The sequence below is a fragment of the Hemitrygon akajei genome, chromosome 23 (assembly GCF_048418815.1).
Source record: "Hemitrygon akajei chromosome 23, sHemAka1.3, whole genome shotgun sequence".
NCBI classification, from domain to species: domain Eukaryota; kingdom Metazoa; phylum Chordata; class Chondrichthyes; order Myliobatiformes; family Dasyatidae; genus Hemitrygon; species Hemitrygon akajei.
Genome location: NC_133146.1, coordinates 35683180 through 35702085, shown reverse-complemented (window position 1 = coordinate 35702085; position 18906 = coordinate 35683180). Strand labels below are relative to the sequence as shown.

General features: G+C 43.6%; 1 protein-coding gene across 1 annotated transcript; it reads right to left on the bottom strand.

The window, feature by feature from the left end:
• Positions 1-3215: 3215 nt before the first annotated feature.
• LOC140715033 (interferon-induced protein with tetratricopeptide repeats 1-like) lies at positions 3216-18661 on the bottom strand. The gene is made up of 4 exons (XM_073026759.1): positions 18586-18661; positions 15668-15764; positions 4978-5244; positions 3216-4668 (listed from the first exon to the last, which is right to left on the bottom strand). Exons 1-4 carry the CDS (start codon positions 18659-18661, stop codon positions 3216-3218), a joined length of 1893 nt encoding a protein of 630 aa, XP_072882860.1.
• Positions 18662-18906: the final 245 nt, after the last annotated feature.

The following is an 18906-nucleotide window of genomic DNA, read 5'->3' as shown; positions in this document are numbered from 1 at the left end:
GAGGAACAAGTGTCCAGTTAATTGGCGACGACACCTTCTCTCTTTGAAATTTCAGATGATTGATCCCGAGCTGGTGGTGATATGCTCTCTTCTCTCTTTTCTGCATCTTCCTTCACATTCTTCCCCATCCCTGAAAATTTTATGGGACAATAGCTCACTTAATCTATAACCATATCTGATTTCCATCTCTTACTTACAGGATTGTCACCTATCAGCAGCCAAGCTCATGGTTGTCTTTTGGCTATCAGTATAGCACCAGGTCAGGTCAAAGGCATGATCCTTGCACTATACCCTTCCATCTTCTTGTTCCATTATGAGTCCATTGGCACAGAAACATAGAAAGCCTACAGCACAATACAGGCCCTTCGGCCCACAATGCTGTGCCGTAAATTTACTTACTTTAAAAATCACTTCGGGATACCTATAGCTCTCTATTTTTCTTAGCTCCATGTACCTATCCAGGAGTCTCTGCCTCCACCATCGTTGCCCACAGACCATTCCACACACTAACCACTCTCTGTGTAAAGAACTTAACCCTGACATCTCCTCTGTATCTACTTCCAAACACCTTACAACTGTGCCCTCTCACGTTAGCCATTTCAGCTCTGGGAAAAAGCCTCTGACTATCCACATGATCAGTGCCTCTCATCATCATATAATCCTCTATCAGGTCAGCTCTCCTCTGTTGCTCCAAGGTGAAAAGACCGGGTTCACTCAACCTATTCTCATAAGCCATGCTCCCCATTATAGGCAACATCCCTGTAAATCTCCTCTGCACCTCTTCTATAGTTTCCACATCCTTCGCACTATCCACAACACCTCCAACCTTAGTGTCATCAGCAAACTTACTAACACATCCCTGCATTTCCTCATCCATCTCATTTATAAAAATCACAAAGGGTCCGAGAACAGACCCCTGAGACCGTCCACTGGCGACCGACCTCCATGCAGAGTATGACCCATCTACAACCACTCTTTGCCTTCTGTGGGCAAGCTAGTTATGGATCCACAAAGCAATGTCCCCTTGGATCCCATGCCTCCTTACTTTTTCAAATGTCAAATGCCTTGCTGAAATCCATATACTATACTATATATACTATATAGTATCCATATACTACATCCACTGCTCTACCATCATCAATGTTTACAGTCACATCATCAAAATATTCATTCAGGCTTGTAAGGCACAACCTGCCCTTGCCAAAACAATGCTGACCATTCCTAATCAGACTATGCATACATCCTGCCTCTCAGGATCTTCTCCATCAACTTACTAACCACAGAAGTAAGACTCACTGGTCTATAATTTCCTGGGCTATCTCTACTCCCTCTCTTGAATAAGGGAACAACATCTGCAACCCTTTACTCCCCGGGAACATCTCCCGTCCCCATTGTTGATACAAAGATCATTGCCACAGGCTCAGCAAACACCTCCCTCGCCTCCCACAGTGGCCTGGGGTATATCTCATCCGGTCCTGGTGACATACCCAACTTGATGCTTTCCAATAGCTCCAGGACATACTCTTTCTTAATGTTTATATACTCATGCTTTTAGTCCGCTGTAAGTCATCCGTACAATCGCCAAGATCCTTTTCCATAGTGAATACTCAACAAAGTTTTCATTAATTACCTCTGCTTCCTCCTCCGGTTCCCGACACTTTTCCACTGTCAGACTTGATTGGTCTTATTCTCTCCCATCTTATCCTCTTGCTCTTCACATACTTGTAGAATGCCTTGGGGATTTCCTTAATCCTGCTTTTCTTTTCTTCTTGATGAGATTTTCAACAGCCTTTGTACACCATGGTTCCTGTACCATACCATCCTGCCCGTCTCAGTGGAATGTACCACTGCAGGACTCCACGCAAATATCCCCTGTACATTTCCCTGAGATCATCTGTTTCCAATTTAATGCTTCCAAGTTCCTGCTTGACAGCTTTATATTTCCCCTAACTCCAATTAAGCACTTTCCTAACTTTTCTGCTCCTAACCCTCTCCAATACTATGGTAAAGGAGATAGAATTGTGATTACTATCTCCAAAATGCTCTCCCACCGGGAGACCTGACACCTGACCACATTCAGTTCCCAATACCAGATCAAGTACAGCCTTCCTCTTGTAGGCTTATCTACATATTGTGTCAAGAAACCTTCCTGAACACACCTAACAAACACCGAGCTAAACTCATTACTCCAGGGAGATGCCAATCAATATTGGGGAATTAAACTCTCCCATCATAACAACCCCACTATTACTGCACCATTCCAGAACCTGTCTCCATATCTGCTCCTCGATGTCCCTCTCACTCTTGGGTGGTCTATAAAAAATACCCAGAAGAACAATTGACCCCTTCCTGATTCTAACTGCCACCCACAGAGACTCAGTAGACAATCCCTCATTGACTTCTTCCTTTTCTGCAGCCATCACGAAGGGTCTCGGCCCGAAAAGTCAACAGTGCTTGTCCTTATAGATGCTGCCAGGCCTGCTGTGTTCCACCAGCATTTTGTGTGTGTTGTTTGAATTTCCAGCATCTGCAGATTTCCTCGTGTTTGCTTTTGACATGCACACCCAAGGTTGTTTGGAATTTTGCAGATACATTGTCTAGGTTGTTAATTATTATGAATGAAAACTCTGATCATGTTTTGTTAAAAACATTATCTTTTTGAAATTTCATTAGTGATCCCCAAAGCCCCTCCACTTTCACTTCCCAGTCATATCCCTTCCAAGCCACTCCAACACCACACTCAGCAGGTTGGAATCATGCTGTTAAGGATTTGATGCTCATTTTCATTTGATTTTGTCAAGACAAGACCAACTTCTGCTTTGAAGCTTTAATTACCAAAACACATCCTTACAGGATATTTTACAAAGATCTTTAAGATAAAATCAAACTCCATATATTTGAAAAATAAAATACATTTGAAGATTAAAATTTGAAACAACCAATGTGGAAAAATTTTTGATTTCTCGGTTAACTCCACTTGCTGCAGTATCCGAAATCCCATTTTTCCAGTGTCCAGAGAAGCACAGTTAAATTCAGTTTGTTCAGGGTACTTGGGGAATTCGTATATTTAAAAGAAACAGAATAGTTTGATCCAGTTACGAAGGGACCAATTTTGCAAATTGAATACTAATGAGTACGAGAAAGTGCTAAAAGGATATAACTGGTAAAGCAACACCCCACCAAACCTATCCTCAGTACAGATGGAAATGCATCTTTTAAACATCCCAGTGGTGCTCAGATGTTAATTGAGAAAGAGCACTCACATATTCCTCATTGCCAGGATCAAACTTCAAGGCTTTCTCAAAGTATTCAGTTGCTTTATCCTTGATTCCTTTCAGCTGATACAGAATTGCTTTAATACCAAGAGCCTTGCTATCATGTGCATTTATTCTAAGTTTCCTATCTGCCCACTTCTCCAAATACATGAGACATTCTTTCCGTTCACTTGAGTTATATTCAATTTTCACTCCTTTCAGTAAGAGGCGAACAGCATTTGTTTCAGATTTCTTCTGGTACAGTTCAAATAACCCAGCTTCCAGACATATACGCTGCATATTCTCTGGACGAATGTCCACTAACTCCACCAATCTATGGTAAGTCTCCTCTGCTCTGGAATATTCCCCACTTGTTATGCAGATCTGTGCAAAGTCCAGCTGTGGTTGAATAGCTGACCTTCGACGATGCTGAAAAGACTTTGCAAAGTGATACTTGCACAGATTGATCAACTCAGCTTTCTGATGAAATTCAAGATTGCGACGATATCTGCTACGAGAGTATTCCAGCTTACTTCTGTAGCACAATCCAAGTTGGTGGTGTATGAAGCAAGAGTATGGAGTTAGTTCTAATGCTTTTTTCAGGAGCTCGATAGTTTTCTCCACAGAACCTCTTTGTCTATAATACATTGCAGCATAGCAAAGCATATATGGAAGATCAGACGTTTTCTTCAATGCTTGTTCAACTAATTCATTTGCTTCCTCGTTTGGACTTAGCTTCTGCAGTTTTAGAGCCAACAGCACCATGGCCAAAGTATCATTTGGATCAAGCTCCAGTACTCGTCGGAAATGCTTCACTGACTGACTCTGATCACGACTCTCTGGGGTTCCAGACATTGATTCCAGACGAGAAAGTGCAGTTGCATATCCCATTATCCACTCAGTGTTGTCAGGATCTTGCTGCAGAGCCTTTGTAAAACATTCCTTTGCCTCCTCATAGTATTCAGCAGCAGAACTCAACAATGACAGTCCCTTCTCCCCGTACACCTCGGGTATCATTGCTGTATAGTGAGGGCCATCACTGAGCGGTTTACAGATCATCTCCAGCTTGTCAAGATAGGACTGGGCCTCGGTCAGGTGTCCCATGTGGTAATGCACCCAGGCAAAGTTTCCATAGGTGATGATGCTTCTTCTTTCAAATTCATCTTTGTACTCCTCCCTCAGAATCTTTTCAGCTTCCTTTAAGTTTTCAATGGCTTCTTCAAAATTACCCTGCAGACAGTTTACAAAAGCAAGATGGTTATACGAGGCAGCTTGATATTTTACACCCAATGTCAGAGAATCTTGCAATTTGAGCATCAGATCGTCCAAGTCAATAGTTTCCTTCTGTGGTCTCCACGTGAAGTGACACTGCAGCTGATTGAGCTTCTCTTTCAATAAATCTCTCGATGTTCTGCTAAAGAGAGAAAAAACATAATCATGAATTCCATCTCAGATCACTTGGTGCAGGTCTGACCTGCAATCCCATAAAACGCAGATTTACAAACTGTATCAAAGCTGCCTTTTAAAGATTTATTTTATAATTATGGCATTGAAAACCTGGAAATGCTCAGCCTTCAGTCTGCATCTGAGGAAGGAGAATGCTTCAGATCAGTAACCCAATATGAAGAATTAATTCATGTAATGAAGATGGAAATGTCTCCTGAACAGCCAAGGCCGCTGATCTGTTGCTTTGTTACACTGATGGTGGACTTGGTTTTATTACCAGACGTCGAGCTCTCCCACTATTGCAGACTTTCGTTTTTTTGCCAGCAGCCTGAGCATAGCTCCAGATCTCGGTACAGAGAAGTGGTGCTTTTCCCCAGACAGCCACCAGTACTCAGACTCAATGTCTAGAAGATTGAGAACTTTAATAACATTAGTGAGATAAAGCTGTTTCATGAAGTCCACTGATGTCTGGCAATTTACGAGTTGCCAGACCAGTTCACAGAACAATTGCATGAGCAACGTCCCCTGATCGAGCTGCACATTTCTGAAAGAACATAGACCAGCATAGAACATAGAACATGTTGTGCTGACCTTTAACCCTACTCTGTGATCATCTGCTTCCTGCTTCCTCCCAAAGGAGATGAATTTGCCGCACCGTGGATGCAGCTCCTCCATTCAGTCCTGAAAGCCGTTAGGGGCTGGAAATTATGACAGTTTAGAGTAGCATGTTCCTCTGGTGTATTACCTCAGTACTGAATGCACCCTCTAGGCTCCAACATGCTCAAATCTACGCGGTTGTAGTGTATGGCAGAGTTGAGTCAACTCCTACTTCTAAAAACTTTGAAGATTAAAGATTTGCTTTCTTTGTCACATGTACATCAAAACATACAGTGAAATGCATTGTTTGGCATCATATCAGATCAAAAAGAATTGTGCGGGACAGTCGGCAAGTGTGTCAGCATGTTTCTGACACCAAATACTCATTAAACCTAACCCGTACATCTTTGTAATGTAGGATGACAGTCGAGTACCTAGGGGAAACGCACACAGTCACAGATAGAATGTCCACATTCCTTACAAATTACCGTGGAAATCAATTTGTGGTAAAGTGATTACCCTGACTGCTAAGTTTTTCAAATGATGTCATTGTTCTCAGTCGTATTCCACCAAAGACCCCTGTCTGAGGAAGACAAGTGCAGATAAACCAACTTGTTCAGACTCCTACTCTCCTACTCCTCTTGCCTCTCCTGCCGTGAGTAAGGATTATTTATGATCCTTTGAACTTGCTCTTGGATCTGGTGATCAGACAGAACAGAAGGGTCTTCAGAAGTCAAGAACCAGATGCAAATCTTGTGTTTACTGCCTTTTTAATTCACAGTAATAACAAAAATAACAGTAAAGCACTGCAGTTCCCTGCACTGTTTCCACCCCAGCAGAGTAACGTAGGGATCACCCTACAGTCTCATCATTTAACTACCGTGTTAGCCTGTGTGTGTCCACTCTGGATTTTTCAAAGTTATTGCACTCTGATCCATTAATTTTCGTAAACCACCTCCTCTATAATAATCTGGACATAAAGATAAACTGCAAGGAAATGTCTTTTACCTCATGATGTTCGTTGGATGGAAAGCAATTTGTGCTCTTTCTCAGTTTGTGCGGTTCTTCTTCTGCTGAGTCTCCGTTGTTGCGTCTGATGTTTGACCTGACAACCCTTTATACTATCCATTACTTCCTGAATATCACCAGAAACTCAAATTCAAAGTCTATTGATAACAGTGAGGCAATTAAAAATAATTTGGAAGAATTTTCTGCTACAACATTGCTTAGCCATAGAAATAATCCATGTGTCAGCAAAATGCCAGTGTAATGGGTTGTTCAGACCATTTGTTTTCAAATAATTATAATTTTCCCTTTTTCTAATTATAAGCAATCTGCAATTCTGGTCACAATTGTAGTGCCCTGGTTGACATCTTTACCGTAGGTATTTCGTTTATCAGTTCTGTAAGAGCAGTTTGTTCTGCTTTCAGTCTGTTTGGGTTATTGATGAAGATAAGTGATGTTGTGGAATGTGTGCCATCCAATTAGTGGGAGGTTTTCTTGGTGAGGGACAATAAGGTAGGTCTTGGGCTTGTGTTCGGTGGGAGATGGAGAGAGAAGATGCTGGGGAGAACTGGTCATAGCGTACAATCCAGTGGTAGACTCGCTCGTTCGAGATGGATTGTGAGCGACGCTCGGAAGGTGGTGTGTGATTTCACGCTGACCAACGGCCCAGCGTGTCAGTAACAGAGAAGTTCAGGATGAGCTGCACCTTGTGCACATTTGCCTGTTTCATTAGAATGGGCCCTTTTCTTTCTGTTATTATTAATAACACTTTAACATAGAAACATAGAAAACCTAAAGCACAATACAGGCCCTTCAGTCCACAATGCTGTACCGAAAATGTCCTTACCTGAAAACTACCTAGGGTTACCCATAGCCATCTATTTTGCTGAGCTCAATGTACCTATCCAGGAGCCTCTTAAATGACCCCATAGTATCTGCCTCCATCACCATTGGAGCAGCCCGTTGTACATACTTACCACACTGTGTAAAAAATTTACCCCTGACATCTCCTCTGTACCTACTTTCAACTCCTAAAAACTGTGCCCTCTCATGTTAGCCATTTCTGTTCTAGGAAAAATCCTCTGACTATTCACACGATCAATGCCTCACATCTTCTTATACCCCTCTATTAGGTCACCACTCAACCTACACCTCTCCAAGAAGGAAACGCAGAGTTCACTCAACCTATTCTCATAAGGCATTCTTCCCAATCCAGCCAAATCTCCTCTGCACCTTTTCTATAGTTTCCACGTCCTTCCTTTCAGTGAAGTGACCAGAATTGAGAACAGTACCCCAACTGGAGTCTGACCAGGGTCCTATACAGCTGTAACATCACCTCTCGGCTCTTAAAATCAATCCCACGGTTGATGAAGGCTAATACACCGTATGCTTTCTTAACCACATAGTCAACCTGCGCAGCAGCTTTGAGTGCCCTATGGACTCAGACATCAAGATCCCTCTGATCCTCCACACTGCCAAGAGTCTTACCTTTAATAGTATATTCTGCCATCATATTTGACCTATCAAAATGAACCACACCAAACTTATCTGGGTTGAACTCAATCTGTCACTTCTCCGCCCAGTTTTGCATCCTATCGATGTCCCGCTGTAACTTCTGACACTCTTCCACAATATCCACAACACCCCCAACCTTTGTGTCATCTGCAAATTTAATAACCCAACCTTCACTTCCTCATCCAGGTCATTTACGAAAATGACTAAGAGAAGGAGACCCAGATCAGATCCCTGAGGCACTCCACATGGAGACTGACATCCATGCAGAATATGACCCATCTACAACCACACTTTGCCCTCTGTGAGCATGCCAATTCTGGATCCACAAAGGAAGGTCCCTTTAGATCCAATGCCTCCTTACTTACTCAATAAGCCTTCCATGGAGTACCTTATCAATTGCCTTGCTGAAATCCATATACACTATATCTACTGTGTTACCTCTGTCAATGTGTTCAGTCACATCCTCAAAATATTCAGTTTGGCCTGTAAGGCACGACCTGCCTTTGACACAGCCATGCTGACTATTCCTCATCATATTATGCCTCTCCAAATCTGTATAAATTGAACCTCCCAGGACCTTTTCCAACAACTTACTAATCACTGAATTAAGTCTCACTGGTATATAGTTTACTGGGCTATGTCTACTCCCTTTCTTGAATAATGGAACAACATCTGCAAACCTCCAATTGTCCAGAACCTCTCCCGTCCCCATTGATAATGCAAAGATCATCGCCAGAGGCTCAGCAATCTCCTCCCTCGCATCCCATATTAGCCTGGGGTACATCTCATCCGGTCTGGAGACTTATCCAACTTGATACTTTCCAAAAGCTCCAGCACATTCTCTTTCTTAATGTCTATATGCTTAATCTTTTCAATCCGCTGTAAGACATCCCTGCAATCAGTTGAATTAAGTTAAGATTCATAAGTATAATTCCTTTAATTGTATGCAGTGTACTTTCTGTTATTTCGTGGCACTAATTTGTAACAGGTTGGCAAATTACATAGCTTCCACACAAACCGTGTTTTTGGCTGGAATGAGCCATCTCAATCTCACGAGTTTGGTGGGACTTGAGAGTGTCTTCCCTAGACTTACGCAGCCAAGGAAACCAGGGTGATTCATTGTGGGGACGCGTCCAGGATCGAGATCGTTGGATGCTTTGTAATTGCCCTGAGCATTGATCCGGTGGGTTGTGTGTTTAAGTCTAGGTAAAACTATTGTCCGTAAAGTGATTACGATACGTGGTTATGGATGATACAGGAACTGAGCGGAGGTTTGATAAAATTGCAGGCAAGGATTTTGTTTGAGTTCATAGTAGCACTGACATAATGGCAGTTCAACTGTCGGGTCCTTTTGGGGTCCCGGGGGAGGGGGGTCGTGTGCTGTCCATACTTTCTGGGATGAGGGGAGTGTAGGCGATCATGCCAAATCACAAGCTGAGTCTCCCGTAGCTGGGGCCGGGGACTTCAAAGACAGGTTGCTCCCCTTCCTGAGGAGCAAGGGGAAGGAGTGGTCTGATTTGAAATGTCTAATGAGTCCCCGGCGAGGAATGAGAATTCAGAATTACTATCACCCTTACCTCTCTGGCGAAAAAATGTCCCAGTGCACAGACTGAGGGTCCTAGCTATCGAAAGCTGAGAAAGCTCTGAGGGGTGAAGCCCACCATGAGGGCAAAGAGGAGTGTGAGGCTTGGGGTCGTGAGACAAACCGGGGAGAAACTCTTTCCGGAAAGAGGAAAGTTAACTGCTGAGTCATTCAACTTTGGGGATTCCCCGGTACCTGGAGGTTGGAAGGAGAGGTTCACAGAGAAATTGTTGAAGCTGGAAGATGTCTTTTTCCTGACGACTTTGATGTCGGTTGTTCCAAGGGCACCCGCCACATCATCCAGGTGACAGAAGACACCCCGTTCTGAGAAAGTTCACGGTGACTGGCTCCTGCAGAGGTGAAGGACATTTGGCAGCATCTGCAGAAGTTGAAGGAAGCTGGGGTCATCACTGTGTTCAGAAACCCTTACGCTTCTCCAATAGTGGTGGCCAGGAAAAAGAAGGGGAAGGTACAGATGTGTGTGGACTATCGGACTCTGAACAGGCGTACAGTCCACAACCAGTATACAGACCCGAGAATCAAGAGCGAGCAGGACTGTCTGAATGGTGTGAGGTTTTTCAGTGTGCTGGACTTGAGGAGTTGGTATTACCAGATCCCCATGAGTGAGGCTGACAAAGAGAAGGCAGCATTTATATGTCCACTGGGATTCTTCCATTTTGAAAGATGTCCCAGGACACAGCTGGAGCCCCTGGCACTTTCCAGTGTGTCATGGATTAAACAGTGGGGAATATGAAATTGCTTGAGGTATTGGTGTATCTGGATGACCTCATAGTGTTTGGGTTCACCTTGGAGGAACATGAAGTGAGGCTACTGAAGTTGCTGGGCTGCCTGAAATCTGAAGTGTTAAAGCTTTCCCCAGACAAGTGCCAGTTTTGCAAGACCTCTGCCAACTCTATGTTGGGGATGGGATGGAGTAGCTACGGATCCGTCAAAGATAGAGGCGGTGACCACATGGCCAAGACCACAGACTGTGAATGCCATGTGCTCGTTCCTTGGGTTCTGTGGGTACTATTGGAGGTTCGTGATAGACTGCTCTAAAGTGAGTCACCGTTCAGATCAGCTTCTGTGCATTGACCCTCCATTGGGGAAGGAAGGGAGGAAGAAAGGAGTGGTTGGTAGAGATTATCTTAGCACTTCAGAGCCTTTTGTGGTAAGATGGGATGTGAAATAGGAAGAGTCCTTTCAGTTGCTGAAGGATCTGCTGACAAAAGAGCCAGAGTGAGCTTTCGCAGACCCCCGGATGCCACATGTATTGCTCACAGATGCCAGCAGAGAGAGCTTAGGCGGTGTTCTATATCAGGATCAGGGCACAGGGATGAGAACTGTGGCATTCGTCAACTGGAGTCTGTCTCCATCAGAGAAAATCTATCCCACGCACAAGTTGGAGTTCCTGGCATTGAAATGGGCAGTGGTGCAAAAGTTAAGTGAATATCTATATGGTGCCAAATTCGAGGTAAGAACGGACAGCACCACATGAACTTATATCCTGACCTCGATGAAATTGGATGCCACAGGCCATCAGTGGTTGTCGGTGTTGTCTGCCTATGATTTCAGTCTGAAGTACCGTCTGGAAAGCAGAAACACTGATGTCGAAGCATTGGCCCAATGTGCGCATGACGGGCTGGACAGGGACGGAGAGTGGGAGCGCTTTCCTGCCATTGGAGTGAAAGCCATCGGCCAGTTTTCCATCACAGGAAGGTGCAGGAAAGGCAAGGACAGGATCGAGTGGTAGATCATTTGGGAGGTTCTGATGGTGCCATTCCACAAGCTTACTGCAACCTGACTGCTCTGAAGACAAAGCAGTTGCCAGAATTGAGCCCCAGGAAGTGGCAGCTGGTCAGCGAGATGACCCGTGTATTGGTACTGTTTGGTCAGCGACTGCAAAAGGGGACATGACCCAAACAGAAAAGATGAAACACTCTGTGGTGTCTCTACTACTGAGAGAATGGCCCAGACTGGAGTTGAGGAACCAGATCCTACACCGGGTCACATCGCCTCCGGACAGGCCTCAGCTTTCCCAGGTGGTTCTGCCTGAGAAGTATCCCAAGGAGTGTCTGAAACTGAAGATGTAGATGATGAGATAAGGAGGCCTCAAAGAGTCCGGAGTCCCCCAGATAGGCTGGTCTATGTAGCGCCGGGGTGTTGTGTGAATGAAATCACCGGAGGAAAATACTACTAGATACAAAACAGTTTCTTTATTAGACAAAGCAAGGTACAGCAAGTAACATTTAGAGATGCCTTCGCTGGAAAGTTCTGCTGGCCCAACGTGGATCTCGATATTTTATCTGTCAAACATCAATAGACAGCTCCATAATTTCAATGTATGGACAATGCTTTCTTTGAAACTACACACAACCTTCACACCCTCTGATTCACATCCACACCACAGGGAGTGAAATGAATTTTAATCAGCATTGTCGGGACTGGGACTAACAGCTTTTAGGAACTCTACAAAGAAGGGATCCGTATATTCCACGACCGCTGGACTAAGTGTCTAAATGTAGGAGGGGACTATGGTGAAAAATAAATGTGCCAGGTTTTCTAAAATTGATTCCTTCTTACTTCGGACACAAACTTATCATCACCCCTCGTATACTGTTATGCTGTAGGTATTTCATTTATCAGTTCTGTAAGAGCAGTTTGTTCTGCTTTCAGTCTGTTTGGGTTATTGATGAAGACAAGTGATGTTGTGGAATGTCTGCCATCCAATTAGTGGGAGGTTTTCTTGGTGAGGGACAATAAGTTTGGTTTTGGGCTTGTGTTCGGTGGGAGATGGAGAGAGAAGATGCTGGGGAGATCTGGGCATAGCATACGATCCAGTGGTAGACTCATTTGCTCAAGATAGATCATGAGCGATGTTTGAAGGGTGGTGTGGGCTTTTACGCTGACCGAAGCCCAGCGCGTGTTCTCAGCAGAGAAGTTCAAGATGAGCTCCAACTTGTGCACATTTGACTGTTTCATTCGAATGGGCTCTTTTCTTTTTGTTATTCTTGTCTTAACATTTGTTTCTTCTTTCCTAAGTCTTTAGTTAAAATTCATAAATATAATTCCTTTAATCATATACAGTCAAACATCCCACCTCTCCCAGTAGTACTGAGAGTCTCCTGCATATTGATAGCCGCTCCCTAATCCCTGCAAATTATATACAATATCCCAGAAATTTATTTATGTGGAAGGGCTTTACAATCGACTTCTCTCTCTCTTTCACTGTCCAAAGTAAAATCTGTGAGCACAGGGCAGTTGGGATTCGAAGAGCCCTGCCAGTTGATGAAGCTGTTTTTGGTGCTGCCAAATTCTAATTGTGTTGTAGAAAGGGAATTCAGCATGGCGCGTCACATTAAGACAGAATTCAGAAGTCAGCTGTCTCACAAAACACTTGTCAATTTGATATCTTGCAATATTAACATATTCATTGACACAGACTGCTATGATGTTGAGATTCCTGGCAAAATGCTCAAATCTGTCAAGCAAGCCACATCACAGTACAAGCAACTTTGCAAAAGAAATAGAAAAGCTATTTGCATTAGCGTTCAGCTATAGCATTGAGACTGCCAACAATCTACTCAACAAGGAATAGAAATATATAGAAATACATATATATATATCTGTGTGTATATAGTTTCAGTATGTGATCAAATCAATTGTTGCGTTCTTTCGTAATCAAATATCCTGTATGCATACACTCTAGGAGGTGCACCGGGGGTGGGGTGGATATGGGGTTGTGGGGTCAGGGGTGGTGGTGCTACCTCCCTGAAATGGGTGTTTGCAGGGTTGTATGTCTGTACAGTGTACTGTCTATAATTTCATGACACTAATTTGTAACAGGGTAGCAAATTACACAGCATCCTCACAAACTGGGGTTTGGGGTGGGAGAAGCCGTCTCAATCTCACGAGCCGGGCGGGACCGGAGAGTGTCTTCCCTAGACTTACGCAGCCAAGGAAACCATTTGCCTTTTCCAGTTGTCTGAAAGTCTGGAAACAGATCACATTAACTTTAACAGATCCACTTATCCGTGCTCACATCACTGCGATCCCTCAATCTCAAATAAGTGAGGCTCCCTTCTCTCTGCCCTCATTCATTCACCTCTACACTCGTAATGTAAATCATCTCCCCAGCCACTGGCAAAGCTGGATCAGTTATTCACTGATAGCCCTGTGTCCACAGGCATATCACATTGCTAGTATACAAAGTAACTGCTTGAGTACATCCGTGGGTGACCAGTATTAACAATGGATGCAGCCACCAGCTATTTGTCTGACCTGGATGCTGACTTCACCAACTTAATAATCTGGTCAGGCAGAGAAAGCGCTGCTGTCATTCCTGCCTGTTTTGATGGGTGATTTTCACACTTTTCTCTGTTTTGTCGGACACATTGTCCAACTATGCCCTGGTAGGCCTTAGCTGTAACATACTGTGCCATCACCTTTACCAATCTATGTCTATTTGGGCATTCCCTTGCCAGGTGCCCTATTTGCTGGCACAGAAAGCATGTCCACTGTGTCTTCATAGTAGCTACATCCACTACAGCCACTTTATGACCTCTTTTCCTCCCCCTCTGATTTATCTCTGGTGGAATAGTTCGATCCCACAACTGTCCCCATAACTAAAATTTCCAGGTGGGTTGAGCTCAGGCCTTCATTCTGCATTTTCATGTGGACTGGATCAGCCATCCCTGGATTTTCCAACCGGAGTGTTCCTCATATGCTTGATATTTACGCTCTGCATAATCCATGGCATGCTCATCAGCTCTCTGAACCACGGGCATTATCATTCCCCAGAGGGTATAACCTCTCCCTCAGAAATCTCCAAACTAATTGAAAATATGAGGGTTGGATAAAAATTCCACACATTGCTCCTGCACATTTATAGCCCAGTGGCGGTGGTTGGTGCGGTATGGACAAGACAAGAAAAGACAATTAAACAGTACATACTTAAAAGCACATGGTATGTACTGTGCAATCTTCGAGTTCTGTGCCACTTTGTTACGATGCCTATTGTATAAAAGTGCACTATATCAACCTTTCAAAATTAATCTTAATGAACACAAACACACTTACAAACACTATACATTCTCTCAAACAAGTACACACACATCCTCTTGTATCCTGAATGGTCAGTAAGCACCTTTCTCTTCTGCGCTCTCCATAACACCATTTACCTTCGTGTCTCCTGCAGTGAAGGAATCTCATACGAAGACTCATCGTGATTTTCAGAGTTGGTTTCTTTAGACTTAAATGCCCAAAACACACTTTTGTTTCTGAATACTGGAGTGAGTAATCTTCAATGAAGCACAAGGACTGGGAATCATAATAACAAAGTTTCTATTTCATAATCACGCTTTCATAAATGGTTGCCATCGTAGCAACCCGGTTTGTACGATACTATTACAGCTTGGGCCGTTCGGAGTTCGGAGTTCAATTCTGGCAGCACCTGTAAGGAGTTTGTATATTCTCTCCGAGTTTCCTCCTGGTGCTCCAGTTTTCTCCCACTGTGTAAAGACGCACAGTTCGTGGGTTAACTGGTCATTTTAAATTGCCCTGTGATTTGGCCTGTGTTATATAAGTATTTGCTGGGCAGTGTGGATCATTTCCTGGAAGGACCCGTTCTGCACTGTATCTTGATATAAATGAAACCCTGTTTGAGCAGACATTTCCAGATACACGACTGGTTAGCCTCTCACTAATAAGCCAATGTATTCGGCGGTGAGAAAACCACCTTTCTCGAACTCCGTACATCCAGGGCTTGGGTCCCACCAGACTGAGAGAGCCAGGATGTATCGACCACCCGCACCCCAATCTGAGCAAAAACTCAGTAAATACTGTCCGCATGCATTTTCCATCAGCAAGAAATAACAGATCGTATACTGTGTATATTGTAAAGAAAGTATATTTACAAATTTCAGCTTTATTGAACATTTAGGAAAGATTTACTGGATGAATATCATCTAATTTCAAAAGATTACACTACATCACCTTCACTTTGGAATACTCTCCATTTCTTACACTTATAACTGCAAAATCCAGTTGTGGTTCAATAGCTGATATTATACATTGCTCAAGTGCCTTTCCAAAGTAATATTGATTAAACAACTTAGATTTCTGGCAAAATGCAGGATAGCGAGAGTTTCATTGAAGTTCTGAATGGCTTGTTTATTGTTTTCCGGCAGTCAATTCACGAAAGTGAGTTGGGTTGTGACACGTGGCTTGATATTTCACGCCGAGATTTCTAGCATCTTGCAATCTGTACATCACATCTTCCAAGTCAATGGTTCCCTTCTGAGGGCCCCACGTGAAGTGACACTGAAGCTGATCGAGCTTCTCTTTCAACAAATCTCTGTGTGTTGCTGGAAGTGAAGAAAATTCATGAAATTGATCACTTCATAAATGATCATTTTTCTTTACGTCATTACTTGTAACAAAGCCGAGAGTCCACCAAACTTTAAACACATGAATAAATTTCAATTTGTACATATATTGACCTGAAATGGAAGTTACTTTTATTTCATATTTGAATGATTACCTCTATGTCCAGTTGTACACTTGAACACCTGCTCGTTGATGTCAATATCCGATCGGCCAATCATGTGGCAGCAATGATGGGCCAAAGGCCTATTTTTGTCTGTGTGACACTGAGATTGTCTGACATCTCCCTCTCACCAGTCGTGGAACTGCTGAGCATCCAAAATGGTACAGAAAGTGTTGCAGACACTCCATGTCTCAATAATAACAGACAGTACTGGATATGCTTTTTTGTCTGAAGTTGTTGAAACAAGTGACTGGGCTGTGATCTGTTCAATTGGGAGATAATTTTTTGCAATGAAAGCTTACTGGCCTGAAATAATAACTCTGCTTTACTTTCGACACAAGCAGCCTGATCTGCCTTTAATGATGTGCCTATGAATGCACAACACCAACACTGTACTCCAGGTACAGTTACAGCAATGCATTCAGCACACTTATGTAATCAAGCTTCTGTGCTTGGTTAAGAAATAAAATACAAATACAGGAGAATTTATGGTGCTCTGTAACTCATTATGTTCATTTGAAATATCGTTCTTTTAATTTCTTTCACAGCTTCAGATGGACTTTTAATGTTGAGTCGATGGAGAAGTGTGTCCTGTGTTCTAATTTCCTGCTCTAACAGATTGACAGCAATTTCCTGATGGTGAATACAAATTTATCCTAGAAAGGAAACCAGCTTTCTCCAAGAAATGATGCCACTGAAACAACAATGAAGGCTGATACAGAGCTCTCAGTATCCAATTACCGTACAAAGGCATGCTGGGATAGCAACAGTAATAAATAACTTGGCCCATCAGACCCAACCTGCTTGGCTGATCTTCTATCTGTCCACTCTTCATACCTGGCAGCATCTCAGACAGTCTTTTAACTATTTGTGTTTCCCTGCATTTCCCCTTCCCAGAGTTCTGTGGAAGGAAGACAGAGACATTGGTAACAGTGATGTTCTCAGAGCCAGCAAGAGCCCCTGGTTTCTTGGAAATCTCTAATTTGAAATCTGGACTGGATGAACAAGATTGTTCTACATTAAACCGCACACACCCCTTCACCCCAGAGGGTAGTGTAGCGTCCCCTAGAGGACAGTGTAGCACGGTGACAGAGGCAGTCCATAGTACCTCAACACAGTGCAGTAAGGCCTATAGTGATCTCATGAGTGTAACTAATGTGCGACAAAGAGCAGTTCTGAAAAAAAATGGCTTGACTCTATCATTCATGTGCCTAGAAATTCTGTTGCATAGCACAATTTTTGTCTAAGTTATAAAACAAATTATATTTACCCTGGAATAAATCATACTTGTCCTCAAATAACTCTACTCATAACATTCCACTGCATGCATGCACAATGACACAGTACTGCTTAGTTTTATTGCCTTTCAGGACCAGGGACTACAGTGTGTGCTGATGCAGAACCTTCTGGATCCGGAGACTTGTTTGTGAGGTCAAGCAGCACATCTACTCTTACCCCGTCGTTCCATCTCCCTACCAGAGATAGGGTTCCTCTTGTCCTCACCTACCAGCCAACCAGCCTTCATGTCCAGCACATAATTCTTCAAAACTTTCACCACCTTCAACGGTTTCCACCACCTAGTGTTACGAACTGTGTCACTTACCAGCAAAGATAGAGAGGTCCGTTGAAGTCTGATGATACTATTTTTAACAGTATTTATTGGTAAAAATACACAAAAATAATATCAATGCAAATAAACAGATAATATATGTCATCAATATTAAATCTAAAAGTGCAGGTATAATAATAATCAATAAGAAATAAGCTCTATCATTGTCTAGGGGATAATGTATTGTCCGATGGAAATATAAACGTCACTCAGTTCATGCAGGCTGCAGCCTTTGGGGACCGCTGGGTTTGCAATAGTTGGAGAGAGAGAGAGTTTTGGGAGAAAAACTTGCCGGCTTTCCTTTTATGATTTCGATCCGTCCTAGTCTCATTGGTGTGGCCGTTCACTTGTGGCCTCTTCTTTAGCTAAAGCCGTTCTTCCGTCGTGAGCCCGCCAATCCGAGGTAAGGGAAGGACGCACAGGAGTTGGCGCTATTAAACGCTGTCACAGGATTTCCAGCGTTTCTCCTGGTGCGTCTAAAGGGGTTGTTCCTCAGACCCTCTTCTATCCTTACTCACAGGGTCTCAGAAGTCAATCAGGTAGGAATGATGCAATCCCTCAACCAGCCCACTCTGGTCGTCCCCCGAGGGGCTTCAGTGAATAGTACAGTACTCAATACACAATTCCGTCTCCAAGAGACAATAGCCGTTATCAATGGTTTTGTTTCGCTGAGGCCAGGACACATTCCAAACCTTGTGGATTCTGCGTGTCTCTCTCTCATTTCCTGGATCCCAGACCCGAATTAATAGCGATCTTGCGATTCTCAAAAAGGAGGGGGCGACTTTGCACCCTTCGGCCCCTCAGAGTTGTGGCACATTCGTAACACTGGCAGATCTTTCCCTGCCCACACCATCTGTTTTCCAGAGGGATTTTCCCAACGCTACTCCCTTGTCTATTTATCCCTCCCCACTGATATCCTTACTGGAACTCATCCTTATAAGCCGAACAGGTATTACACCTGCCACTACACCTCCTCACTCACTACCATTCAAGACCCTAAACAGTCCTTCCAGGTGAGCCGACACTTCACCTGAGAGCCTGTTGAAGTTGTTTACTGTGTTCGGTGCTCCCAGTGCGGCCTCCTGTACATCGGTGAGTCCCGACATAGATCGGGAGACCGTTTCTCTGAGCACCTACACTCTGTCTGCCAGAACATGTGGGATCTCCCAGTGACCAGTCCCTTCAGTTTCACTTCCCATACGTTCATCCATGGCCTTCTCCACTGTCGTCATAAGGTCACCCTATATTCCGTTTGGATAGCCTCCAACCTGATGACGTGAAAATCAACTTTTCAAATATCCGATATCTGGTAATGCCCCCCATCACTCCCCCACCACCTCTTTCTCCATTT